Below are 23,258 nucleotides of genomic sequence, written 5' to 3' on the forward strand. Positions count from 1 at the left end.
CAAAGTTTATGCTACCCTGTGTCTCCAACTGTATTTATAACCTTTTCCTGACTTTCATTATTTTCTTCTAATGACATGTTTTGACAAATTGCTAGGTGAGAGTTTCATTTGAATACTGAATCTAAAACACCTATTGATTAAAACGCCACTAGTAAAATATTAATGTGGAGAAGTATTTCTAAAAAGAGGTTTCTAAATTAAGCCAAGGTTTACACATATAATTTGGTGCAGATGTAAAGCATCATTCCTCAAGGGATTTATGTTTTCAAAAAGAAATACAGAGCTGTTCGCACTTAGTATTTAGATATGGAAAGAATATTCTTTTGCAGACCTTCAGTCTAGACTACTAATTCATGAGGTCATGAGAAAGAGCCTTCCTTAACCTCAGTTAACCACTTAAGAGGAATTTCTGATGGCACAAATTCGGCATAGGCTAGCACGTTTGACACATGTGCTACTTAGTCTGAGACATTTCCCTTTTCTCAGTATCCCAAAATAAAGAGCAGCACAAAAGCTAACTTTCCCCCCCCCACAATCCTATTTTAACCCTGAGAGAATGGTTACCACTGAGATATTGAAATTGAAAAACTGATGAATGCAAAACAAATTAGTGAACTTAAACTATGCTATTTAAAAATGCAAATGACACCTTCTGGATACTGGATATTACCATACAGATAACACATATTTGCCTTTGTATTGTAAAATGAAATTATCACTTCACTAATTTAGTAAAGCATACTCTCTACATGTAAATTATAAATGTCAAGTTCTTAACAATTATGTGTGAAGTAAATGTCTTTATAAAGGTCAATGGTTCTGTTGAGGGACTTAGGATTACAGTAAATATGTAGAATAGTCTTTTTCCCTTCTGTCTTAATTTGTATTCACTGACTGAACCCCATAAATAAAAATGATCTTAGTATATTAGAAATTTATTTTGAATTATGTGTAAGTAAACTTCGCCATTTGTTAACTTCCACTCTCATGTTTGTTAACTTTCACTTAGTCAATAATTACATACTTTGAGGTCATTTTATTATAGCCATTACACAAGAATATTTTTTGCAACCCCAAAAGTGATTTATCTAGTAACTGCCTAACATCAAGTATCATAAACTGAGGGTCAGTCTGTCAGTTTTAACCAAAATCTCAGTATCTTACAAGAAAATCTTGTATTTCTCTTTGTTTTTATTGGCTATATTCATTTATTACATTTTTAACCTGAATTTTAAATACTAAAGTTTATCACACCTTTGCTGTAATTGCAGGTTTCAATTAAACTCAATAAGAAAAATTTATCAGTGTCTAAATTTACTGTAATCTGTATAATAAGGTATCTGGACTGTTGCCAACAAAACTTGATTGATATAAGACTTCTGCCAGTAGGCCAGACAATTTTTTTCTTATTTCGGTATTTATCTCTCTCATATACTTAGAGCATCCATCTCAAAGAAGAAAACACAGCAGGAATTCTGGACTTCACTGTAGGGTTAACCAAACAGAAACAGTGGTAACCTACCATAAATTTTCTGGATGCCTTGCAAATCGTCATTAGGCAGTTTGAAGTTGTCAGTTTCCATGTACTGGTAAAATGGGGCCATGATGGCAGTGGGGTCATTGGAATGCTCCAATCCCAGAGCATGTCCCAGTTCGTGAACTGCTACAAGAAATAAGTCATTTCCTGTGAAAATGAGAAGAAAAGATGCTATTATAACTAATATCCAAGTACAGAACTGGAAAGGACAATTTGGTGTTATCAAAATTTCACCCAAGAAAAATAGGAAGAACTCTTTATTTCAACTATCAGTATGATTGTATCATTGGATTTTCTACTGGCAAAATCCAATACTCTATTTTTGAAAAGGTGGGGGATTGGAGGTAATGTTAATATAGTCACAGAAATTTGGAAACTGAATGGAAAGAACAAAGACTAAAAGTTGAAGAAAGAGCAGCAGCATCAGAAATTGCTACTACTATTGTTGAAAAATCCTTCCTATTGGAAAACATGTAATATACTTTTAAATATCTTTACATTGCACATAATGCTAAGAAGAAGTCAGTAAAAAATACAGGGCAGATACAATCCCTACTTTTACACAGGTGAGTAAATTAAGGTATAGAGGTGACAAGTCTTGTCAAGAACAGCAAATCTTTGCATTTACAGAGGTGTGACTAGAACTTAAGTTTATTTTAACTCCTAGATGAAGGCTTTTCTTTATATTAGCCTAGAATATAGGAATACAGAGTGTAAAATAAAAGTCATAGGCTAGCAGTCATTATAACTAGGATTCTAGTCCCAGCTTTGTGAATACAAATACTAATCAACTCACATGCAATCTGAACAAAATATACTTTATTTAGAGTGGCTGTTTCTCACAGAAAAAAAAAAAAAGTCTCTCCCAGCTGTGGTAAAGTTGCACAGTGAAGTCTATTTAGTGCAGACTCTCAGAGAAACTTTGTGCGGCCACAGCCCTGCTGATGCCCCTACATGTTGCACCCTTCCGGATCATCAGAATTAAGCTCATGAGCAAAAGAGCCAGTCCGGCATGTATATTTGTTAATTCTAAAACTTTAGTTAAACTGTGTGAGCATCCAACAGTTGGGACTATTATACTTCTAAGGGTCATGTTCCTAAGTGGAAAGTTTATGATTGAATATAAAATGTAAAGTTTTGCACTGACGAATTGCAAATGATTTCAATGAACTTCTTGAGTGTCATTTTTAGGAAAGCTTTCTTCCAAACATTTTTATAATGCACTGTGATAATTCCCTTCAGAGGTTTTTTGTTTCGTTTTGTTTTTGTTTTTTGTTTTTTTTTTCACAAAAGCAGAGTACATAACAAACATTTTTTTCCTACTCTGGAGTAGTTTTTCATAGAAAAATGGATGAAACCATGGGGCTGATTCATCAAATGGTCTTCCATACTGAAATGAGCCATTCAAAACACTTCAGGGGCCTACATGACTCTCAAAGAATAACTGATTAAATACTGGTGTGAAACAAATTGGAAGGGTTTAAAAAGAAATAGAAATTAACATTTCCAATCTCAGAGAGCTTATTTTCTCTTCTTATAAAATTACTTAAATGTGCAAATCAAGATACAAAAAGAAAGATAATATAATATGTATTAGGCTTAATTAAAAAATATTAACTAGATTTCTTAAAAGTTTACGAACTTTGCCCTGGACATTTTGAACATTTTACCTGCATTTTCTCATTTAATTCTTACAATTATCCTTTGAGTCAGTTACTATTATTATGTCCATTTTTAAAATGAGAAGACAAGACTTGGAGATCATTAAATGCAATTTGCAAATTCAGGTAGCAAGGTGCAGATGAAATTCAAACTTCTCTCAGTCTGATTAGAGATCATCCTTTGAATTAAAACAGTAAATCACACAGCTATAAAAGTATTAATGTGCCCAACAGATTAGACAATGTAGCCATGTGAAAACAATCTCATTCATTAAATCATCCATCCATTCCACTACTTTTACTTCATGCCGACTATGAGTTAGGCATTGATGTAGGCTTTGGCAATACAGTAGTGAACAAAACATATGAAAAATCCCTGCCCTTATAGCATTTACATTTTAATGGGTACTGGAAAGAATCAAGATAGAAAAGTAAAATATACAGAATGTTACATAGTGATAAATGATAAGGAGAAATAGTAAAGCAGAGAAAAGATGAAGTCAGAGACGAAAACATGTATGGAATTTTAAATAACAGTAATGGTTTGGGCTTCTAGGTGGACTGTGGTGGGGATAATTTTAAGTTTTTGCATAGAGGAGAGACACAATTTCAAACAGGACCACTCTGGTGATTGCTCTCGATAATCAAGTACAGTGGATAAGGGAATCAGCATGATTCAATCTCTGAAGTTAATGCAATAATTCAGGCAAAAATGCTGGTCACCTGGACCAAAGTGGAAATACTGGAGGTAGACAGAAGCATGACATTCTTGATATATTTTTAAAGGAGAATTACAGGGTTTCTTAAAGGACAAGATGCAAGGTGTGAGCAAAGAAAAACATCGAAGACAGCACCACGTTTTCTGGCCCTACACCTAGAAGAATGAAGTTGCCATTCACTGAGATGGAGAAAACCGTAGGACAAAAGAATTTTTGTTGCTTTTTATGTTGGTGGGGGTGAGAGTTGGTAGCTAAACCAGGAGTTCCTTTTTTTGAGTGTTAAGTTCTGAATGCTTTAATTTGCTTAGTGAAACAGGAAGATTCATCAACTGAGAGAATAACAGAAAGGAAAAAGAAGAATGGGTGAAATATTTGAATACATAAGTTGTAAGGACAGGACTAGGGAAATATCGGCTAATTGTCAGGCAGCATTCATGATCATGAATTTAAAGTAAGATGGGCTTCATTATGCGCTATGTCTTCCTTCTTCAGCCTTATTTGGTGGTGTGTTTGCAGATATCAAAATGGCAGTATTGATTTCACCAGACTTTTGGTGCCTCTAGGTAACTGAAAAGCAGAGGGAAAGAAGAAGGAGCTGTAGGTGTATGTAAGACAGTGATTTTTGACTTCACCATGGTATTTGTGTCATGTAAGGAAGGCTAAAGCAGAGATCCTATAGGAGGCTAAAGCAGAGAGGATGAGGAAGGACTGTGACAAGATAAGGTAATAAGATCAATTTAAGATTAACTCTTAAATTCTGAAGTGGTCAAAAGTTTTTTTGTTTTTGTTTGTTTTTGTGTTTTTTAGTCATGATATTAGCATGAGTGAGTTAGAAAAATATTCAGTGATAGTCATAGTAGATATTTGAAATTGAGATTTGTAAGAGCAATGTCAAGGATATACCCATGGAAGTGAGTCCCTGAGTTGGGATGGAATATGAAACTGGAGAGGATATTCAATATCTAAGAGCCCAGAACATTGGCAAAATGATCTATATCAACACTGAGATCACTGAGAATTAAAACAAGGATAGTGTTGAGAGTAGGATTGAACCAGGAGATAAAATCGTCAAAGAATACGGAAAATGACTTGAGAATTAGTAGATGATTATAACAAGGAGAGACAGTGGATGGAACAGTTTGACAAAATCACAGTCAAAATTTGAAGTTTTTCTGGAGGAGGAAAGAAGAATAATCTTGAAGTAGCATTAAAAAGAAATAAGGCAGGGCATATACCATGACTCTAGTTCTTGCAGTAGAAGGAAAATGAAAGAGAAAACAGAAGGAATGTCAGGGAAAGAGTATAATCAATGGAGAGACCAGTGTTAGTGACAAAAAGGAACCTAAAAGGAATATATTCAAAATAAGTTGATTATTGAGGGGATTTTGCTAATGATTGACTTGAAATTTCTCTAAAGTAAACAGATTCAGAAGATGAGAAGGGAAGGAAATGTAGGGAGAGAGAGCAATGGAGAAGTCCTATGGGAATTAGAGTCCGAGAGGAAAGTGGTGTCTTCTCCTGTGCTTCCTATGGTGATAAATAGGAATGGAGGTAAGGGTCCTAATCAAATTAGACCTCAGATTTCAATATATCAACTATAAGAGATTATTATTACTTGAATATGTTTAAAGGAATTTAAGAACATGACTTAATAGAAGACAGGAAATGAAATTAGAGGGGATACAGGCGAAAAAATGTACAGTGGTTACAAGGACAACTTCCTATAATTGTCTTTGCTTCAATTTTTGTTGCTTTTCTACTGCCTACAAGATAATTTCACATTCCTCATCAAGATAACCAAGATCCTTCATACGTAAGTCCTTGTCCTTGCTTTCCAACATTATCTCCCCTCTCCTTTATTTTCCTCTTTCTAGTCATAGAAGAATGTGCTTGTTCTGTCCTTAAGATCTCTCTGCATTGACTGTCTTCTTTCTGGATTCCCCCTCTCCACCCCCGCACCCACACTGGAAGCACATCAAGCAGACTTGATGTGACTGCTCAAATGTTACCTTCTCTATGAAGTCATTTCCCCAAGGGGTGCTGTTCCCGCAGGCTCTCTGCTTTAGCCTCCCACAGACCCTTGTGCATCCCCGTATCATAGCATTGCATTGTATTGTCAACATCTTTTGGTAAATCTTCCCAGTATATTTTGAATTCTTTAAATACTGAAATTGTGCATCATTTTTGTTGTGTCTCCAGTTCAAAGACATTGCCTGGCACATAGTAGATGACTAATCTTTAAATAAGTTGAATGAATGGATCAGTTTCCAGGGACTGGAGGACTAATTTGAATTTGGGTAGTAAAGAATAGAATGCTATTTTCACCTAAATGTGGCTCAGAACTTTTTTCTTTATTTTCCCTAGCTTTTTTTCAGTATAACTGAAAAATAAAATTCTAAGATATTTAAAGTATACATCATGGTGATTTGATATGTGTACACATTTTGAAAGGATTCCTCCCCATTGAGTCAATTAACATATATATCACCTCACAGATTTAACTTTCTTTTTTTCTTTCTAGTTGGGAACATTTAACTTCTCTTTTATCAAACTTTAATCCTCCAAGAATGTTATCAACTATAACCACTGTGTTATACATTAGATCCTCAGACCTTACTCATCTTATGACTGAAAGTTTATACCATTTTACCTACCTCTCCCTGCCCCCCCCCAAATCTGTTTTGTGACAATCATGCCAAGAATTAGAATGGAAAGATAATGAGATGAGAGAAGAGAAGACTGAGGAGGCCTCTATTCTTATATGGGTCAGACAATGGAATTGAAGTACCCAACACTGTCAGCCACTCATTGCCGAATAAATGTCAGCAAACACTGTGTTCACAGTTAATGAAAAGAGGACATGGTCTAGAGGAAGTTGCTAGGGAATGTAGAACAGGCTTGATTTTATTAACTATTACGGAGGAGGAATTAAAGTGACTGGAGGGAGTTAGGAGTGTGAGGAGATGGTAAAAAAGTCAGGCAGTAGAAAATCAAAAGACACAGAAATTCAGGCTTCCTGAAAACAGGAAACAGTTCTTTAAGGATGCCACTTTGAGTGAAAACCAATGAAACGTGGCTATTGGGGACCATCTAGTCCCCATGGTCTAGTCACAAGCAGAGCTAAAAAACAGAAGGAAGGAAGGAGTCATTTATGAAGAGATGTGAAAATTATGAGAGTCTTTGCAAGTATGTAAAACAAGAAGACTTCCAAGGATTGTGTGTCAGAGGGTAACCTCAGGGGAGAGCGGGTGGGGAAGGAAAAGAGCTGCAGGCATTTTTAGATGCCACACATCTAACACCAACTTGAAGTGAACACCTTTGTGAGTTTGAATCAGAGACATCATTGTTAAGATACACACCTGATGTTAATGAGCCTTGTCAACCGCAAATGACATGGAAAGTGGTCGAAGAACAGGTGTATATTTCACCTCTGGCCACACCCACACCCAGAAAATATGGGTAAAGTTTGGCTGGAATGTATTATCAGTGGGCAAAAAATGAAAGAAATTTTTCACCAGGAACAGTCCTAATGACAAAACAAAGATCTAGCAAGCAGCCAAAGGACCAACAAAAACCAAGGCAGTTGAACCAAGAACAGGAGTTGGCACTTTGGTTTACCAGGAAAGCTACCGTGAAAACCCAGCTCAGCAAGATAGTGCTGATTCAGAGAATACCTTTAGACACTCTTGGCCTTCTTGTGGCAAAACAGATACAATTTCTTAGTCAAAAAGTCCCAATGTAGCCTTACAGGGATTATATTTTATTTTTATTCTTCAAAAGGAAAAAAAATCCAACATTTATAATATTCCTCCTTGTATATCACATCCCCTTCCCCTGAAGAAAGTACCCTGAAACTTGTTCCTGAATAAATATGTAGGAATTCATCCTCTTACTCTCTGGCAGATAAATATTGCTTTTAGTCATGCATCAAGCCTGCTAACTTTGTTGAATTACTAAAAGAACTTCAAACCTCTCACAGGAAAATAGTCTTTTAGTCATAACTTCTTTCTTTTTTCTTTCCTTAATGAGATAAATAGAAAAAACCAAAAAGGAAAACAAAGTAGTAACAACAGCAGAAGTTATTTCATTTCGTGTATCTGCTCTCTTCAGATCAATCAAATTTTTCCTAAGACCATTTCCAAGGGTGGAGTCATTCCTTGTCTAAGGAAGAAGAAAATTAATAGTATCAGGATGTGAACCTATGACCTGTTCAGTACGCCATAGCGCTTTTAATCAGAAAAACTGGCCAAGAGCTCCAAGTAATTACCATTCTTCAGATGATTGGCAATAATATAATTAAACCTTACTTGCAGCTTCACAATAGTTTAAAAGGGTAAGTTGTTAAATAAAGTACCACCCTGTGATTTGAATTCCACTAGGAACAAAAGTTGTTGGTATATGATGAGGTTTAGACAATTAAAATGCACCAGACCTCTTTCCTAATGATGAAAATAATAACTGCTTCTATAACTTATCATTAATCCACATTATTTGAGATTCTTAATTGTAATATGCCTTGATCTTATCACCATGCAGGCAACAAAGGATAAATCAGAATCCTGATTCTCAATACAGAAATAGTACTTGCTCCTTTTGTAAGATTTTGAGTTTTGAGTTTGTTGCTTTCAATTGTATCTCTAATCTTCTTTCCTTTGTATACTCCAATACAATTTCAGAACACTGAACTCTATATTATGAAAGATAATGCATTATTTATAATTTCCTTGTCATAATTATGTCTTTATATTTTATTCCAAGCTGCTTCATCCCTCCAAGAATTTTCATATGCTATTCCCTCTGCTGACAACATATTCTGAAAGTTAAAAATGACTATAGAATATTTCATACATAAAAAGCAGTTATAAATATTTCTAACATTTATAATCCCACTGACCTGAGCAAACACTAGAATATCACCAGCACCACTGACTCTCTTTCTGGTTTCTCTTTTAGCTCATACCTTTTGGCTGTCCCACTCCCTCTGTGGTTAATCACTAACCTGAGTTTTTCATTTCTCATTTCCTTGCTTCTATTTTGATATTTTTACCAAATATGTATGTTTAAATAACTTACAGCTTTATAAAGATGGCATGGTTCTCCAAGCTGTCTTTTGAAACTCAGCATTTTTTGTTTCTTTCATCTTCTTGCATGTCTCTTAGTGAGTCTTGCAAAATCCCACTTATCCTTTAAAACAAAACTCAAAATGACCTCCTCTGTGAAGCCTTCTCCAGCTCCCCAGGTAAATTTGATTCCTCTGTTTCTGTGTATCCTTGGTCTTTTACAAACAGAACTGGATCATAACACATACCAGATTGTCTGGACAGCTTCTGATGCATAGAAGCTCTTAATATTTACTTGTGAGTTAAATGACTGACAGAACAAATTTAAGCAGATCCATAATTTTAAATATTTAAACATTTAAACCTAAAATATTTAAATCCATGTATAGAAGTAACATTCAGAAATCATCAAATTTTTGATTAGTATAAATTTCCCCAGGGCCTGATAAATAGATAAGATGGACCATCTTAAACCTCAGTCCTCCCACATTTTCCGTACAGCATGTTTTGCCAGTTGAGAAGCTAAAGGGATATATGTAGTCAGTATCTAAGAAGGCCCCATAATACCCACCTCCTGGGATTCACTCCCACTCTGTGTCAGCTCGCTGTAGCAGAATCTGGGAGACCTGATGGTATTTGACTACTAGTGGTAGGTCGTAAAATACATCATGATTTTCACCTTGCTGTTATCTCTCTCTCTCTCTCTCCCTCACTCTCATTTTCTTATTACTCTGGAAAAGCCAGCTGCCATGTTGTGTAAACAGCCCTATGGAGAAGAACTGAGGCCTCTGTTGACAGTCATGGGAGTGAGCTGGGAAGTAGATTCTCCAGTCCACCCAGATAACTGCAGCCCCACCCAATTATTTCACTGCACATTGATGACATACCTTGGACCAAAATCACCCAGCTAAGCTGCTCTTGGATTCCTGACACTCAGAACTGTGTGAGATAATAAAAGTTTGTTGTTTGAAGTTGCTAAGTTTTGGGGTGATTTTTTAGGCAGCAGTAGATAATAGATAATACAGGATGGTTTAGCATGCTAACTCTTCTCCATCTGATTAGGATTCGGAGATAGGGAAGAAAAACTGAAAAAAAAAAAAGAATTGAGTAGAGAAGGAAGCTACTTTGATGCATTTGAGTACTTCTACAATAATCCTGTGATGAACACGGGCATTAAATATTGTTCAGTTCACCTATACCTCTGCTAAAACCAAAAGGTTTGGCAGTAACGCTAAGTCTGAGAGAAAGTCAATGACTGAAAATTTCCAGAGATGTAAATATCAGCATTTCCCTACCTCAGATATCCTCCCTCCCTCCCTCCCTCCTTCCCTCCCTTCCTCCCTCCCTTCTGTCTTTCTTATCTTTCTAAGATTTTATTGATTTGAGAGAGAGAGAGAGAGAGAGTGTGACAGAGCACAAGCCTGGGTAGGGGGGTGGTGGGGGAGGGAGAGGCAGAGGGAGAAGCAGACCCCCTGCTGAGTAGGGAGCTCAATGCGGGGCTCAATCACAGGACCCTGAGATCATGACCTGAGCTGAAGGCAGATGCTCAACCCCTCAACTGACTGAGCCACTCTGGCGCCCCTTAGATGTTCTTCAAATGTGTAAAGCCTGATACCTTGGTTGCACCTATACTAACTACTACTTTCTTTGCACATCACTGAAGAGAGGGCCACTCCCTTGGTGGCCAGCAAAACCTGTGCTCCTTGCCAGACAGCCAAAAAACTCTGATATGGAAAAAGAACAAGAATGAAACAGTATTTATTGAGCATCTATTATGAACCAGAATTATGTCACTGAACTTGTCATTGAAACTTCATGACCTGTACTTGCTTACTGTCCTTTTCTAATAACGCTCTCGGAGGCTGTGGAACTTGCTCAGCCAGGCAGCCCATAAGGGGAGAGCTGGGCTGTATTCTACATCCTGGCTCCCAGCTCCAGACAAGAGTGAGGTCACACCTGTCCCCTGCAAGATAGAAGCTGACAGAACCTGACTGGGGGCCAATTTTCTCATATCTCTTTCTACTACTTTTACTCTTCCATCACCAGTTCCTCAAAGGCTCAGTGCCCTTCTCTTGACTTTCCCCTGCCCACTGTTCCTGTCCTCAATACTTCCCCTAGACTTGGCTGTTCTCCAAGGGCCTCAAACTTCAGAATGGTCCCCTGGCTCCTCCTCTCACTGCTTTCTCCCAATCGAGTCAGACATGGTTTGACTAGGAAAAAAGTTTATTACTGCAGTCATTTATTAGTTGCTCATCATACATGGGCAAATATAATGCAATGAAGTTACAGTTACAAATGGCACTTATGTGTGTCAGATCGATTTTATTGAATTTTATTTAATGACAAATCTCATTTACTCTCACATACGCTCTGTTTTGTTGTACACAGTACCATTAACGATGCCCTAAGAATAAAAGAACTAAGGAAACAAAATGTTTTTATAGAGTGTTCTAAAAGCAGCAGCAAGAAATATCAGATGTACTTTACATTTGTTACCTTATCTATGTCTCACCATAGTAGCAAAGCTTTCTTATTATCACCGTTTTACAGATTAGGAAATGAAGACTTCCACAGACTGTGTGATGGCCAGAGTGACCCAGTAAGTGGCAGGAATTGATTTAAGCCCTCCAGACAGTCTTGGCCCACAACCCAAAACTGAGTGTGCTGAGGAAATGGATTTCTCTTTTCCTCCACCCTACACATCTCCTTAAGGCTTCAGACTGGGCCTCAGAGGGCAGCTGCTATGTAAGACTTCTTTCCAGGAGTCCGAAGCAATAGTTACTATTTCTTTTCTTCATTGAAGTAATGCTAAATTTAATATTTTAAAATGTATTTCATAAAATAAAAATAAAATAAAATAAAATGTGTGTCCTCAGTACAACCCTGGCTATTCAAAAAGTTTCAATCATTTTCAATCTATTTATTTAGTCAAGTCTAAAAGCCTCAAAGTAAAGAAAATATTTTCAAAAGAGAAGGAAATAGTACTATTGTTACATGGACTTTCATTTTTAAAATCTTATTTCAAAACATTTCTTTAGCAATTCAGGAGGGTTTGCTGGGAATGTTAAGGAGTTGCCTGTTTGGATGTGGTTAGGTTTAAAGCACGCCACTAGTGCACACTAAGACGGCAGAATTAAAACCAGGCACTTAAATATAAGGGAAACGAATGGCCATCTAATAGGCCTTCCAAAAATCAGTAAAGGTATTTTCAAAGATAGACTACTACCAAATATTTACAGTTTTTAATTTAATAAGCACTTTAGAATTAATCGATATAATTAAAATAACTCAGGTCTATACTAGCCAGGTAAAGTGGACATCCCAGGAAGATGTTTGAATTATCAAAGCCAAAGTACATGTTTTATTCCTTCAGGCTGTAATTTGGATATGAAATCTGTGATTTGGTGAATTAGACACGTCTTTATTAAATTCGGAAAAATCTTGCTAAAAAAAAAAATCAAGAGTGGATGTGGCTAATTGCACCATGATATTAACAAGAATTTTTCCCCCCTCTCCTGTTGAGCCTAGTTAGGAGTCTAAGAACATTTTCAGTTATGTCCTCTGTAATTTATTCATGTGTGGTTTATCTGTGCTATACTTTTCCCCTGGGCGGCTCAATGTGAACGTCAGAAGGATTCTGGAGCCCTACTTCCCTCTCTCTGTGCTAGTGCAAAAGAGATCAATTTTAGTGACTGTTTAAACAAAAGCAGTCATATAATAAATTGCAGTGCCACTTTTCAGCAGCTGATTTGAATCATATGCCCTTTTACTGTATGTGAATGGTAAGTACTGTTTACCCAGTCATCATTCTCAGTATGCCTGGTACAGCAATCCTGGTATTATATGCTATAATCTCCAGACCAGCAGCCACTATGTGACACATATTCTTTAAAAAATTACTAATTACCTGCTGTGTGCAAGGAACTATTGATAGAATTACCAAACTATTGATAAACAATTCATCCTAACATGTAATTGGATTTTTCTACTGTGAGGCAGACAATATGAAGTACCAAGGTCTCTAAAGATAAATTACCCAAATCCTTTGTTCTTAATTAAGAAACTGAGAGTTTAGTTCAGTGATTCTGAGTTCCTTTGGGTTCACAAGCTCCTCAGAGAATCTAAGTATGCAAATTCTCCCAAGAAAAATGAATGTATTTGTACATTATTGCATGTGGTTTTTAAGTTAGTTTTGTTCCACTTACATCCTTTAAGGCAAACCAGATTGAAAATTCTAACTCAGCTACTGTGTGTATAAAATTTAATACATTACTAACCTCCCTGTGATCAGGTTTCTTTATTTGTAAAGTTGGTCTAACATCACCTACTTGTAGGGTTGTTGGTGGGTTAAATACCATCACATATATATAAAATACTTTGCACAATACCTACAACAGAGTTTAGTGCTTAGAGAGTGGTAGTGAGAAACTACTACTATACTATGGCTACTATTACTACTCCTATTTCTATAATCAATAGACTTTACAGACTTCTGAGTTAGAGACTAATTCTTCATTTTACATTGGCTTATTCAGTCAGAAACCTATTAAGTATCAAAACAGGAATTTAAAAATATCAGTTCTGACTTCACTGAAGTCCATACACCAACTGGTTAAACATGGTCTTGATACAAACATATGTGAGTGACAAGGTTGGAAAATATGTTAAGATCCAATTCTGGGGAGTTTTAGATGCTAGCTTTAAGAGTTTGATCATTATCAAGGAGGCAATAGAGTACTATGAAAGTTAATATCAAGACGATATTGCTTAGGGTAATCTGGCATCAGTCTGCAGGTATAATTGGAGTGGGATGTGGCTGAAAGCTAAGACAGCAGGCAGAAGACTCCTTCAATAGTCAAAATTATTAGGTGATGAAAACCTAAACATAGACACCGATAAAAGGAATAGAAAACAGGAGTCCCTGAAACAGGAAAAGAAAATACTTGGGTGCTAGAATGATTGCAGTTAATTCTTTGAGTTATGCTATTTCCTATTATGAAGTTAGAGTTCATCATAACCCCTTGAGCATCAAAATCCATGTAAAAATTACCTCATATTTTACTATCATTATTGTAAAGGAGAGCAAAGTTGAACCTAGATTCTGATTTTCATTTTCAAAGTACACTAAATGGTTATGATCTTAAAAGCTGTCCATTTAAGACCTTAGAGAGATATTTCACTATATAACTTATATAAATATGTCCATATAAGACCTTTGTATAAATATAAATGTTCATATATGTAATTGTTTTCATGTAGCATCTGAAATTGGATTTTTGCCATAAGTTTTGTACTGGATGAAGAATAATTAGCAAAAAATGGTAAAAAAATAAAAGGTTTCATGCACTTGCTTGTAGCAGCATATCTAGACTGCAATTCCCATATGCACTTGGCTTCAAACATTTCTTTACTGACATGAGTTTATCCTATGACAGAGGTACTTGAAAGGCTTACTGTAACACCATTGCTATACAGAGGAGATAATACACAAGGGCTGGTTCACAATAATGAGATAGGTTAGCTCTTTTTGAGTAAGAGCTTTGGGCTTACTATGATGCAAAGAGGCAGAATTGGAAGGAAGGGCTCTAAATAGCATACACAGCTGCAAACTGCAAACTCAAGGTCAGTCTTTCTGTGCATGCAGTGAGAGATGCCTGTTTCCCATCAGCCTATCCATCAAAACCTTCATAAAGCTGGAATCCAATAAATCCTTACATATGAGAAGAACAATTTGCAAAATAATTAATACCCACTTGCTTTTTCAGACTAAAGGTTTGGGCACCAAAACCTTCTGTTTTTTGTGGGTTTTTTTTTTATTTTTATTTTTTTCCTTGGAGAACCTCCTCCTTACACTTACTAAAGCCAATCATGAGTCTATGTCTCCTGCAAAATGTTGGGGAAGGTTTTTTTTTTGTTTGTTTCTTTTTTTGTTTGTTTGTTTGTTTTTAGGATGGGCAAGGAAGAAGCCTAAGGGAGTTGGCATAGGGGTGGGGCTCATTTGGGCATCTGGATAGACGGCATAGTTACCCTGTTCATTTCCATTTCCTGAAGGAAAACAAAAATTAAAGAACAGGTTAAAATTATCAGCTCCTGAGGTTTAGAATACAGTCCCTCACAGAAGCAGTGTACAAAGGGAATTAAGTAGTAAGAGGAATTAACAGGAAAGGAAGTGAAAGGGTGTTACAGAAAGATTTGAATAGACTGTGTATTGAGTGGGTGTGCATTGCCCTAAGAGTAAACCCATACAACATGTTTCTTTGCACCTGGATATGTTTACATGGGTAGAAGGGACTGAATTCAAGTACAACTGCTTGTTTTCTGAGAGATAGGAACAGAGTAAAGAATTACAGAATTTAAAATCTGGTGGGGGGGGAGAATAGAATTTTAGTTGTTTTCCAAATTTTGCTTTTTATAGTTCATTTCCACCTGATAATTCATTTTTCTGATATTACAGACCTAGTCATTTAGGTATGGATAATCTTCTTGTTTCAGGGGGAAAAAAGCAAAAGCAAATATAGATAAAAACAACCCTCTATACCCAAATATTTGCTTAGAGATTTATTGACAGATTATGAACAAATGTGGTTTTATAAAATATTTATATATAAATCAAACAACAGCAAGTACAGTAAAGAAGCCATAATAACTTAATGACTCATTCAGAACTCCTGATGTTTTCTCTTCTTTCCCTAAATGCATTTCCCCAGAAGAACCTGTTTCTGCTCAGCAAGATGATTTTTTAAACATTAATTTTTAAAAGAAACCCTTTCATTTTTTGCTTTTTTCTAAAGCAGTCTTCCTTTTTTTACTCTTCCCAGCCTTTCTTTTTTCATAGAATAATGAATAGTGAAAACAGACCAAAATGTGCAAAATGTAAAACTAATTATAAGCTTAACACCTTAACATCATCAGGTATTCATATAGCAGGCTTCCTATTTTCTATATATATTATACACATAATATTATATATATTGCATATGTAAAATATGAATTCCTATATAAAAATATATATGAAATATAAAATATATGAAACATATGAATATATCTATAACTACTTATAGTTATTGATGCCAATGAGAAAAGGTAAATGTGTTTGACTTTCTGCAATTCTCTTTTTAGAACAGTGATCTGAGCTCACATTTGTGTTCTGAGAGTGACAAAATAAATGTATAATTTTAATTGAGCAATAATTTATTCTTTAAGTATAAGAAATTATTAAAACAAAGAATCACAAATTTGATAATTATTTGTGCAATCAACAACAGTGAATGTTAAGTGAAAAGACTCATCAAAAGTATTTAAGTCAGGTAGTGGACTTAAAAATATTCCTCTATATGGCACATATGAATGCTGATGTCCACACAGCAAATTTTGAAGAAAAATATATCTGGATCTTTCAAAAGGATATAATGTCACCTAAGTGTCCTCCTATCTACTTATCTTTAAGTTTGCTTTTAGAGAGGTGAAACCAAAATAGAGAATGAAAATGAAAACAAAAATAAAAGGACATTTCTTTTTTTTTTACTAATAGAAATGCTTTTCCTCTGGCTGTGATTTATTCAACATATTCTGTAATTGTAAGTCTCATTTTAATTATTTCACCATAGATGTAGCAGAACAGCTTGCTTCATTTTATTTAGTAAACAAATATTTGAAAAGCCAGAGTTTTAGCTTAGAAATTGGGAGAATAGTCTGTTGGCAATGTGCTTATGAATTTCAAATGTTCTGAAGAATGTTTTTTTTCCCCTAGGATACATGACTTGGAAGGAAACCATAACCTAAATGTCTTGACGTGTGTGTGTGTGTGTGTGTGTGTGTGTGTGTGTGTGTGTGAGAGAGAGAGAGAGAGAGAGATTGTATGTATGTGTGTTACAAGTAAAGCAATGAACAAAGCATCTATGTTTCATGATTTTCACAAACTCTACAAAAATAAATTCATAAAACTTCAATGCAGTCTTGGGAATTTCTTCCAGCAGACAGGAAAACTTAAAAATGTATTAAAATGGACTTAAAAAAAAAGCTAGGCATGTAAATTCCAGATTTTGACATTTCTTTTCCTACTGACTATCTTTTAATTGCAAAATGCCTAATTAACTGGGAAGTAGTTTCCTCATTTACTAAAGGGGAATGAAAATCAACATCCATGGAATAGTCACTAGGGCCCAGAAAGTTAATCCTCACAGCACCCCTGGAGGTAGGTATAATAACCCCCAAATAATAGCAGAAGAAACAAAGGTTTGCAGTAAATAACTTAAAAGCTGGTGAGTGGCATAGGCAAGTTTGTACCCAGGTCTGTTTGAACCTAGAATCTCTTCCCTGTGCTGAATAGGACAGTCAATTAATTTATCTTCCCAATCCCACCACACACACAAACTTGTCTTAAATAAACATCACTGAAACAAATGTAAAAGACAAGGTAACTTTATGAAACAAATGAAAGAGAAGAGAAACAATGCTGACACCAAAAGAGTATCATTCCCTTCAATGTCTGCTCATGAACTCTCTTCATGAATTTTTATAACATACAATAAGAATTTATTGTCCACTGCATGCCCCACCAGTGACAGATGCCGTTCATAGGAGATACAGAAGTCCCTGAGGAACTGAACTACACTTTTTAGAGAGCACCAACCATGCTATGCCATATGAAGAGGTGCTAATAAAACACCCTTATCATCACATTACTCCATTGCTCAAAATATTAAAATTGTTTCTTGCTAATTACAATTCAATTAAGCCATTAAATACTACCTTCCATAATCTGGTTCAGCCTTTCCTATGCAACCCCTCCGCCACAGTTTGTCAATACATAGTTTAATTCTTAACATTCCTCCTTACTGTATTACTGTATTTTTACCTTTCTCACTTTTTTTCATGCTTTCCCCCCATATACAAATAGTATAAAGCATTAACTACTTTTCTCTCATTGTTTAAAATTTTAGTATCTGCTTCATTGTGATCAAACAACTTTGGACATTCAATCCTAAGAAATGAAAATTGAACTACCTATGAATGATTTCATTTATTCCATCACATCATTTATTGCTGCAAGGGATATGTCTTCTTCAGAAATAGAATTTCCCTTTGAAACTACCTTGCCTATTTTCATTACTCCCTCTGGCCTTGTTCTGCTCTGTTTCCTTAGTTATCCTAACAACAAAGTGATATTTACCAAAAAAGCTGTTTTTAGCGGTGGAGACACAGAAATTTTGTATATTCCACTAAAATTATTAATATGTCTTCTGTAAAAAAGTGGAAATTAATGAGCAATTTGCATGTATATTTTGTATGTATTTAGAAGTAAGTTTAATAATTGAAAAGCCTTGGAAAAAATCCTTAAAATATGATTTTTCAGTCATTCTTTGTAAATAATTTCAGTAATGAGAACATGGTTTTATTCATTGCTATACAACAAATGAGCAGTTCAAAACAAGTCATTAATTATCTCACAATTCCTGTGGGTCAGGAATTGCAGAGTGGTTTAACTGCCCAAGATTTTTCATGAGGCTGTAGGAAAGCTGTTGGCTGGGCTGTCAAATCTTGCCTGGAACAACTCTGCTTCAAAGCTGAATCAAGTGATTGTGGGCATGCCATGGCTCCTGCTAGCTGTTGCATAAAGACATGGTTCTCATCACATTTTCTTTTCGTATGTTGCCTAAGTGTCCCCATAATATGCTCTCTGGCTTCCTCTACTGTGACTGATGAGAGAGACAGAAGGCATACATAAGATAGAACCTGCAGTCATTTATAATCTAATCCTGGAAGTGATTTATCATCACTTCCTCCATATTCTACTCATTAGATATGAATCACATCCAGCTTTCATAGCTGGACAGAGGTAGGGGATTACACAAGGGTTTAATTGCCAAAAAGTAGATCATTGGCAGCCATCTTGGAGGATGGCTACTCCAACATCAATAATAATATGGATGCTACCATTTTCAGATATTGTATTTGGTGTCTCCAGTTGCTACAGTGACTAAGGATGGCAGGTTTTTCCATCTGCATTTTCCATATGAAGAAACTGGATAGCTAGGATTGTTAAATAAATAATAAGGAATATTGCTGGTAACTGGCAAATTTCAGGTCTGTTTGTCTTCAAAGTCAGCAATTCTCTCCCGTTTAACACTGTGCCTTTTTTATTTTCTACAGTAACAATGATAAATGATGTAAATTATGATGAATTTTATTTCACACACTGTTTTGGGAATTCGTGTTGCTAAAGAATAGGGGAATTAAGAATCCTATCAAATTATGCTGTTAACTTTAATAAACTGGTTCTAGGGGAAAATTACAACCTTCAAAATCCACTACTTTTCAATATAATTCTTAAATAGATATAGAGTAGATCCAACTTGCCAAATTCTGAAATGAAATGTTAATGCTCAGAACTGTTCTCCCAAGAAGCATGCAAAAATACAGGGGCTTCTTCATCTTTATCTGCACACTGGGAGTTTAACTGAGTCCTCCTCAGTCAATTTTCTACTCAACAGTCTGGAGAATCAGGGAATAAAAGATAAAAAGGAACTAGTGCTGGTTAAACTGAACTTTACTCGGTGAGTGATGATATTTGTTGATTTACGAAGAATATACTTTCCATTTAGTTCTGCCATGGTAGTCACAGTCTCCACATGTTATAATAACAAGCAATCTAGAGTCCTCTCTCTAAATCTTTGGCAAAGAGATTACGCAGATATATTTTCAGATTGGTGACTCTGAGGTTCAGTAGTCAAATTTTTGGACAAACAAAAGTAGAGCTGAGGATAATGACACATTTTCAATGTAACACTTGGAAACTGAATTAATAATGTCACAAATATTATTACAAAAGTTAGTATGAAAATCTCATTTTTTCTCTAATTACTATTGTTCCTATTATAACTATCAAATCATCGCCTAACATGTTAATTATGTTCACTTTTTGTCGTTTTGTATTCTGCTGACCTTCATCTTGTGATATCATCTTCAAGTCAACTATGTGAAAAATAAAAGGAAAGAAAGTGGATTGTAATTCATCACCAGCATGCAGATCATTAAGCATAGCTGTCTGTTATATAGAAAATGGAATGCAAAAACGAAGAAAAGTCAGAGCCGTTTTTAAGGATCAAAAGCTTTAATAAGCAAGACCCTACTGAATAAAAATGTAAAACACCTGTGGAAAAATGGACATTTAAGTATATAATTAAAATTATTTTATAACATATACTTTTTACTCAGCTAATTAGAAAATCCTAACAATATGTTACCAATTCTAACAAAAATACTAACCACATGCAATCACTTAAAAAACTCCAGAGTTTCCTTTGGGCCAATAAGCTATTAAAGACACACAGTTCCTAGATTACTAAAAGCATCTTTTGTTTTCACATTCACACAAATAAAGAGATTTGGGTTTTATTCCTTTATATTTGAATATTCAATATCTAGGAGAGTTAAATCATCTTTAAGGTACTCAGATTTCTCTAAATTATATAAGTAGAAAAGATATTCCTAAGAAACACTATTTTCACACAATGAAGTACTTGTGTTTTCCACACATTTCTTTTTTCTTTTTCTAAGCCAATTTTCTTTTCTTGATAAAGTGGGTCCACCTACACCGTAATTTGATAGCAGTCACCTATTTTATGGTCTTTAGGATTAAGCATTGTCAAAGATTTCTGAAAATCTAAATAATTTTAATCCACATATTTCTTCCATCTACTTTCTTACATACCTTCTCAACACATCCCAATTAATTAGTAGGTATGACCCCTTCTAGAGACAATACTGCTTTTCCTCTAGTAGCTTATTTAATACAAATATTCTTTGTATCTGCCCTTTATTATTTTCACCTTTATTCTTTCCTTCCGAATTGCCTGTTTATATATGTGATCTGCTAATCTATATTTCTGTCCCACCTTATAAAACATGTGAGTCTGCTGCCACTGACATATGTAGGCTTATTTGGATGACTTGTCCTAAAATATCATAAGATTGACAGCTATTTGATTTGTTATTCTCCAGTCTGTTCATTTCTGGAAAAATTACATGAATAGAACTTTCACCAATAAACTTTTCCATCAAAAAAAAAAAAAAGGAGATAACAATAACTCTTTCCTACTTCCATAATGAATCCGCTATCTCAAAATCATTCCGTTGATTCTTTATGCATTCTCTTCCTTTAAAATATTTGAAGGCTTAGTTATTGATCTTGTAGTCTCTTACAACTCCCTAATCAAAGTTTATTTCAGCTAGACCTAATTCCACTACATGCATTTATTCATTAAGCAAACACTTAGTGAGTATTGGATTAAGCACATAGACCTGATTCTCAATTAGCTTAGTCTGATAGGGAAGGCTGATAAATAAATAGAAAAATACTAACAGCTAAAATCACAGAGATATCAATTCATTCAAAAACCATATGCTTAGCATCTAAAGTGTTGCTAGCACAGTGGCTTCAAAGACCAATAAGATAAAGTCCCAGTCTCAGTCCAAGATTGTTAGATATATGTATTAACAAGTACAAGAACGTCTTACAAGTGTTGCAGGTGCTAAGATAAAAGTCTGTACAGACTAGTGAAGACTCAGATGAGAAATGAACAGTTCTATTATGATATTGTTGTGGGACTGAATCTCAGAGTTTAAAAACTGAAGGCAGGATGACCAGTTATGCTCTAATCAAAATGCATATATGAGAAACAATGAGAATCTGAACCAAGGCACAAGCAACATGGATGGCAAGGGTGATATGGCCTAACAGAGTTTAAAGAAAAGCACACATCAACAGAGTTTAAGTAATAACAACAATAATAATAATAATAATAATAATAATAATAATAATAATATCATGACCAGGTTAACGAGGACAATAGGTAAGAAAAAACACAAACACACACTAGCAAAAAGGAGAATGTTAAAACTGCGGCAGGTCTGGGGGAACATGATAAGGTAACTTTTGAATATATTCATTTGAGATTCCTATGGCACAGTGAAATTTGGGTTTGGAACTCCAAAGGAAAAGTAGCTTAGTATTATGCTCTTGTAAGTCTTTATTATATAAGTAGGTTAAGCATGGTAGTGACTAAGGAGGAAGAGAAAGGGTACAGAAAGAAAACAAACTAAAATAAAATAAAATCCATGGTTAATATTTAGAGGGCAGAAGAGAAAAAATCATGAAGGAGAGTACCTTGGAGTAGTTGAAACAGTAGAACATAAAGTAGCCTGGTGGGAAGTTGAAAAGAGCTGAGTTTTAAGAAAGCAGATGTTAAATAAGTAGATGTCCAGAAAGAGATGATCTGGATCGGGCAACTAAGAAGTGATGAAGTGAAGGTGGACTTGAGTTGATAGATGTGGGGGAAGTGAAGCAGTAGAGATATAAAGCACTCTCGGAACTTAGCATAAAGTGGAGAGCACTGTCTTAGTTTGTGGGTTCCCATGTCTCCCTCAGTTTTGGTAATATTAATTCTTTTAGTAATTTTTTTATTAACGTAAAATATACATATTATAAAATTTCACAGATCCTAAACGTACAGCAAAATTGATCTTCACAAATTAAAAAAACCCATGTAAACAATCCCCAGATCAAGAAATAGAATATTGCTATAATCCATCTCCTTGTGACACCTTCCTGGTCACTAAATCCCCAAAGTCACTGTTGTCAGATTCCTATCACCAAAGATTAATTTGCACGTTTATGAACTCTACGTTAAGGAAATCAAACTGTATATTGTATTCTGTGAATCATTTTTTAAAGTAAACATATTATGAGATTAATCCATAGTTTTGTATATTGCTCATTCTCTTACTGTATAGTATGCTACTGAATAAATAATACCGTAGATTAATTATCTATTATGTTGTTGATATACAGTGGAGTCATTCTAGTTTGGGCTACCAAAAACAGTGCTGCTTCTGAACATTGTACTACTACACGTCTCTTCATACACACTGCATTCACGGTGCGCACACCCACACAATAAAATGCCTATTCATTGGGCATGCATATACTCAGCTGAAATAGTGACAAATAGTTTTCTAAAATGTCTGTATCAATTTTCACCTTCTCCAGCACTGTATGAACCTGTGATTGTTTCACATAATCGCAGGAACAATTGCTAGAGTCAATCTTTTCTATTAGCTGTTCTGCAGGATGACTGGTATCTCACTGTGGTTTTAATTTCTGTTTCCCAGAAGACTAATGATGTTGAGCAATTTTCATATGGTTAGTCACAGATTTCTTTTTGCAAAATACTTCTTCGAGCCTTTTGCCCATTTTTATATCAGGTTACCTTATTTATTT

The 23,258-nt window shown here is 35.2% G+C and overlaps 1 protein-coding gene across 1 annotated transcript in view; it reads right to left on the reverse strand.

The window, feature by feature from the left end:
• Positions 1-23,258, reverse strand: part of MMP16 (matrix metallopeptidase 16) — a 292,060-nt gene that overhangs the window by 86,617 nt on the left and 182,185 nt on the right. The window contains exon 5 of the mRNA XM_002919052.4: positions 1,523-1,684. Coding sequence (XP_002919098.1) covers positions 1,523-1,684 — 162 coding nt within the window. The remainder of the gene's footprint in view (positions 1-1,522; positions 1,685-23,258) is intronic.

This window comes from Ailuropoda melanoleuca, chromosome 9 (assembly GCF_002007445.2).
Source record: "Ailuropoda melanoleuca isolate Jingjing chromosome 9, ASM200744v2, whole genome shotgun sequence".
Lineage (NCBI taxonomy): Eukaryota > Metazoa > Chordata > Mammalia > Carnivora > Ursidae > Ailuropoda > Ailuropoda melanoleuca.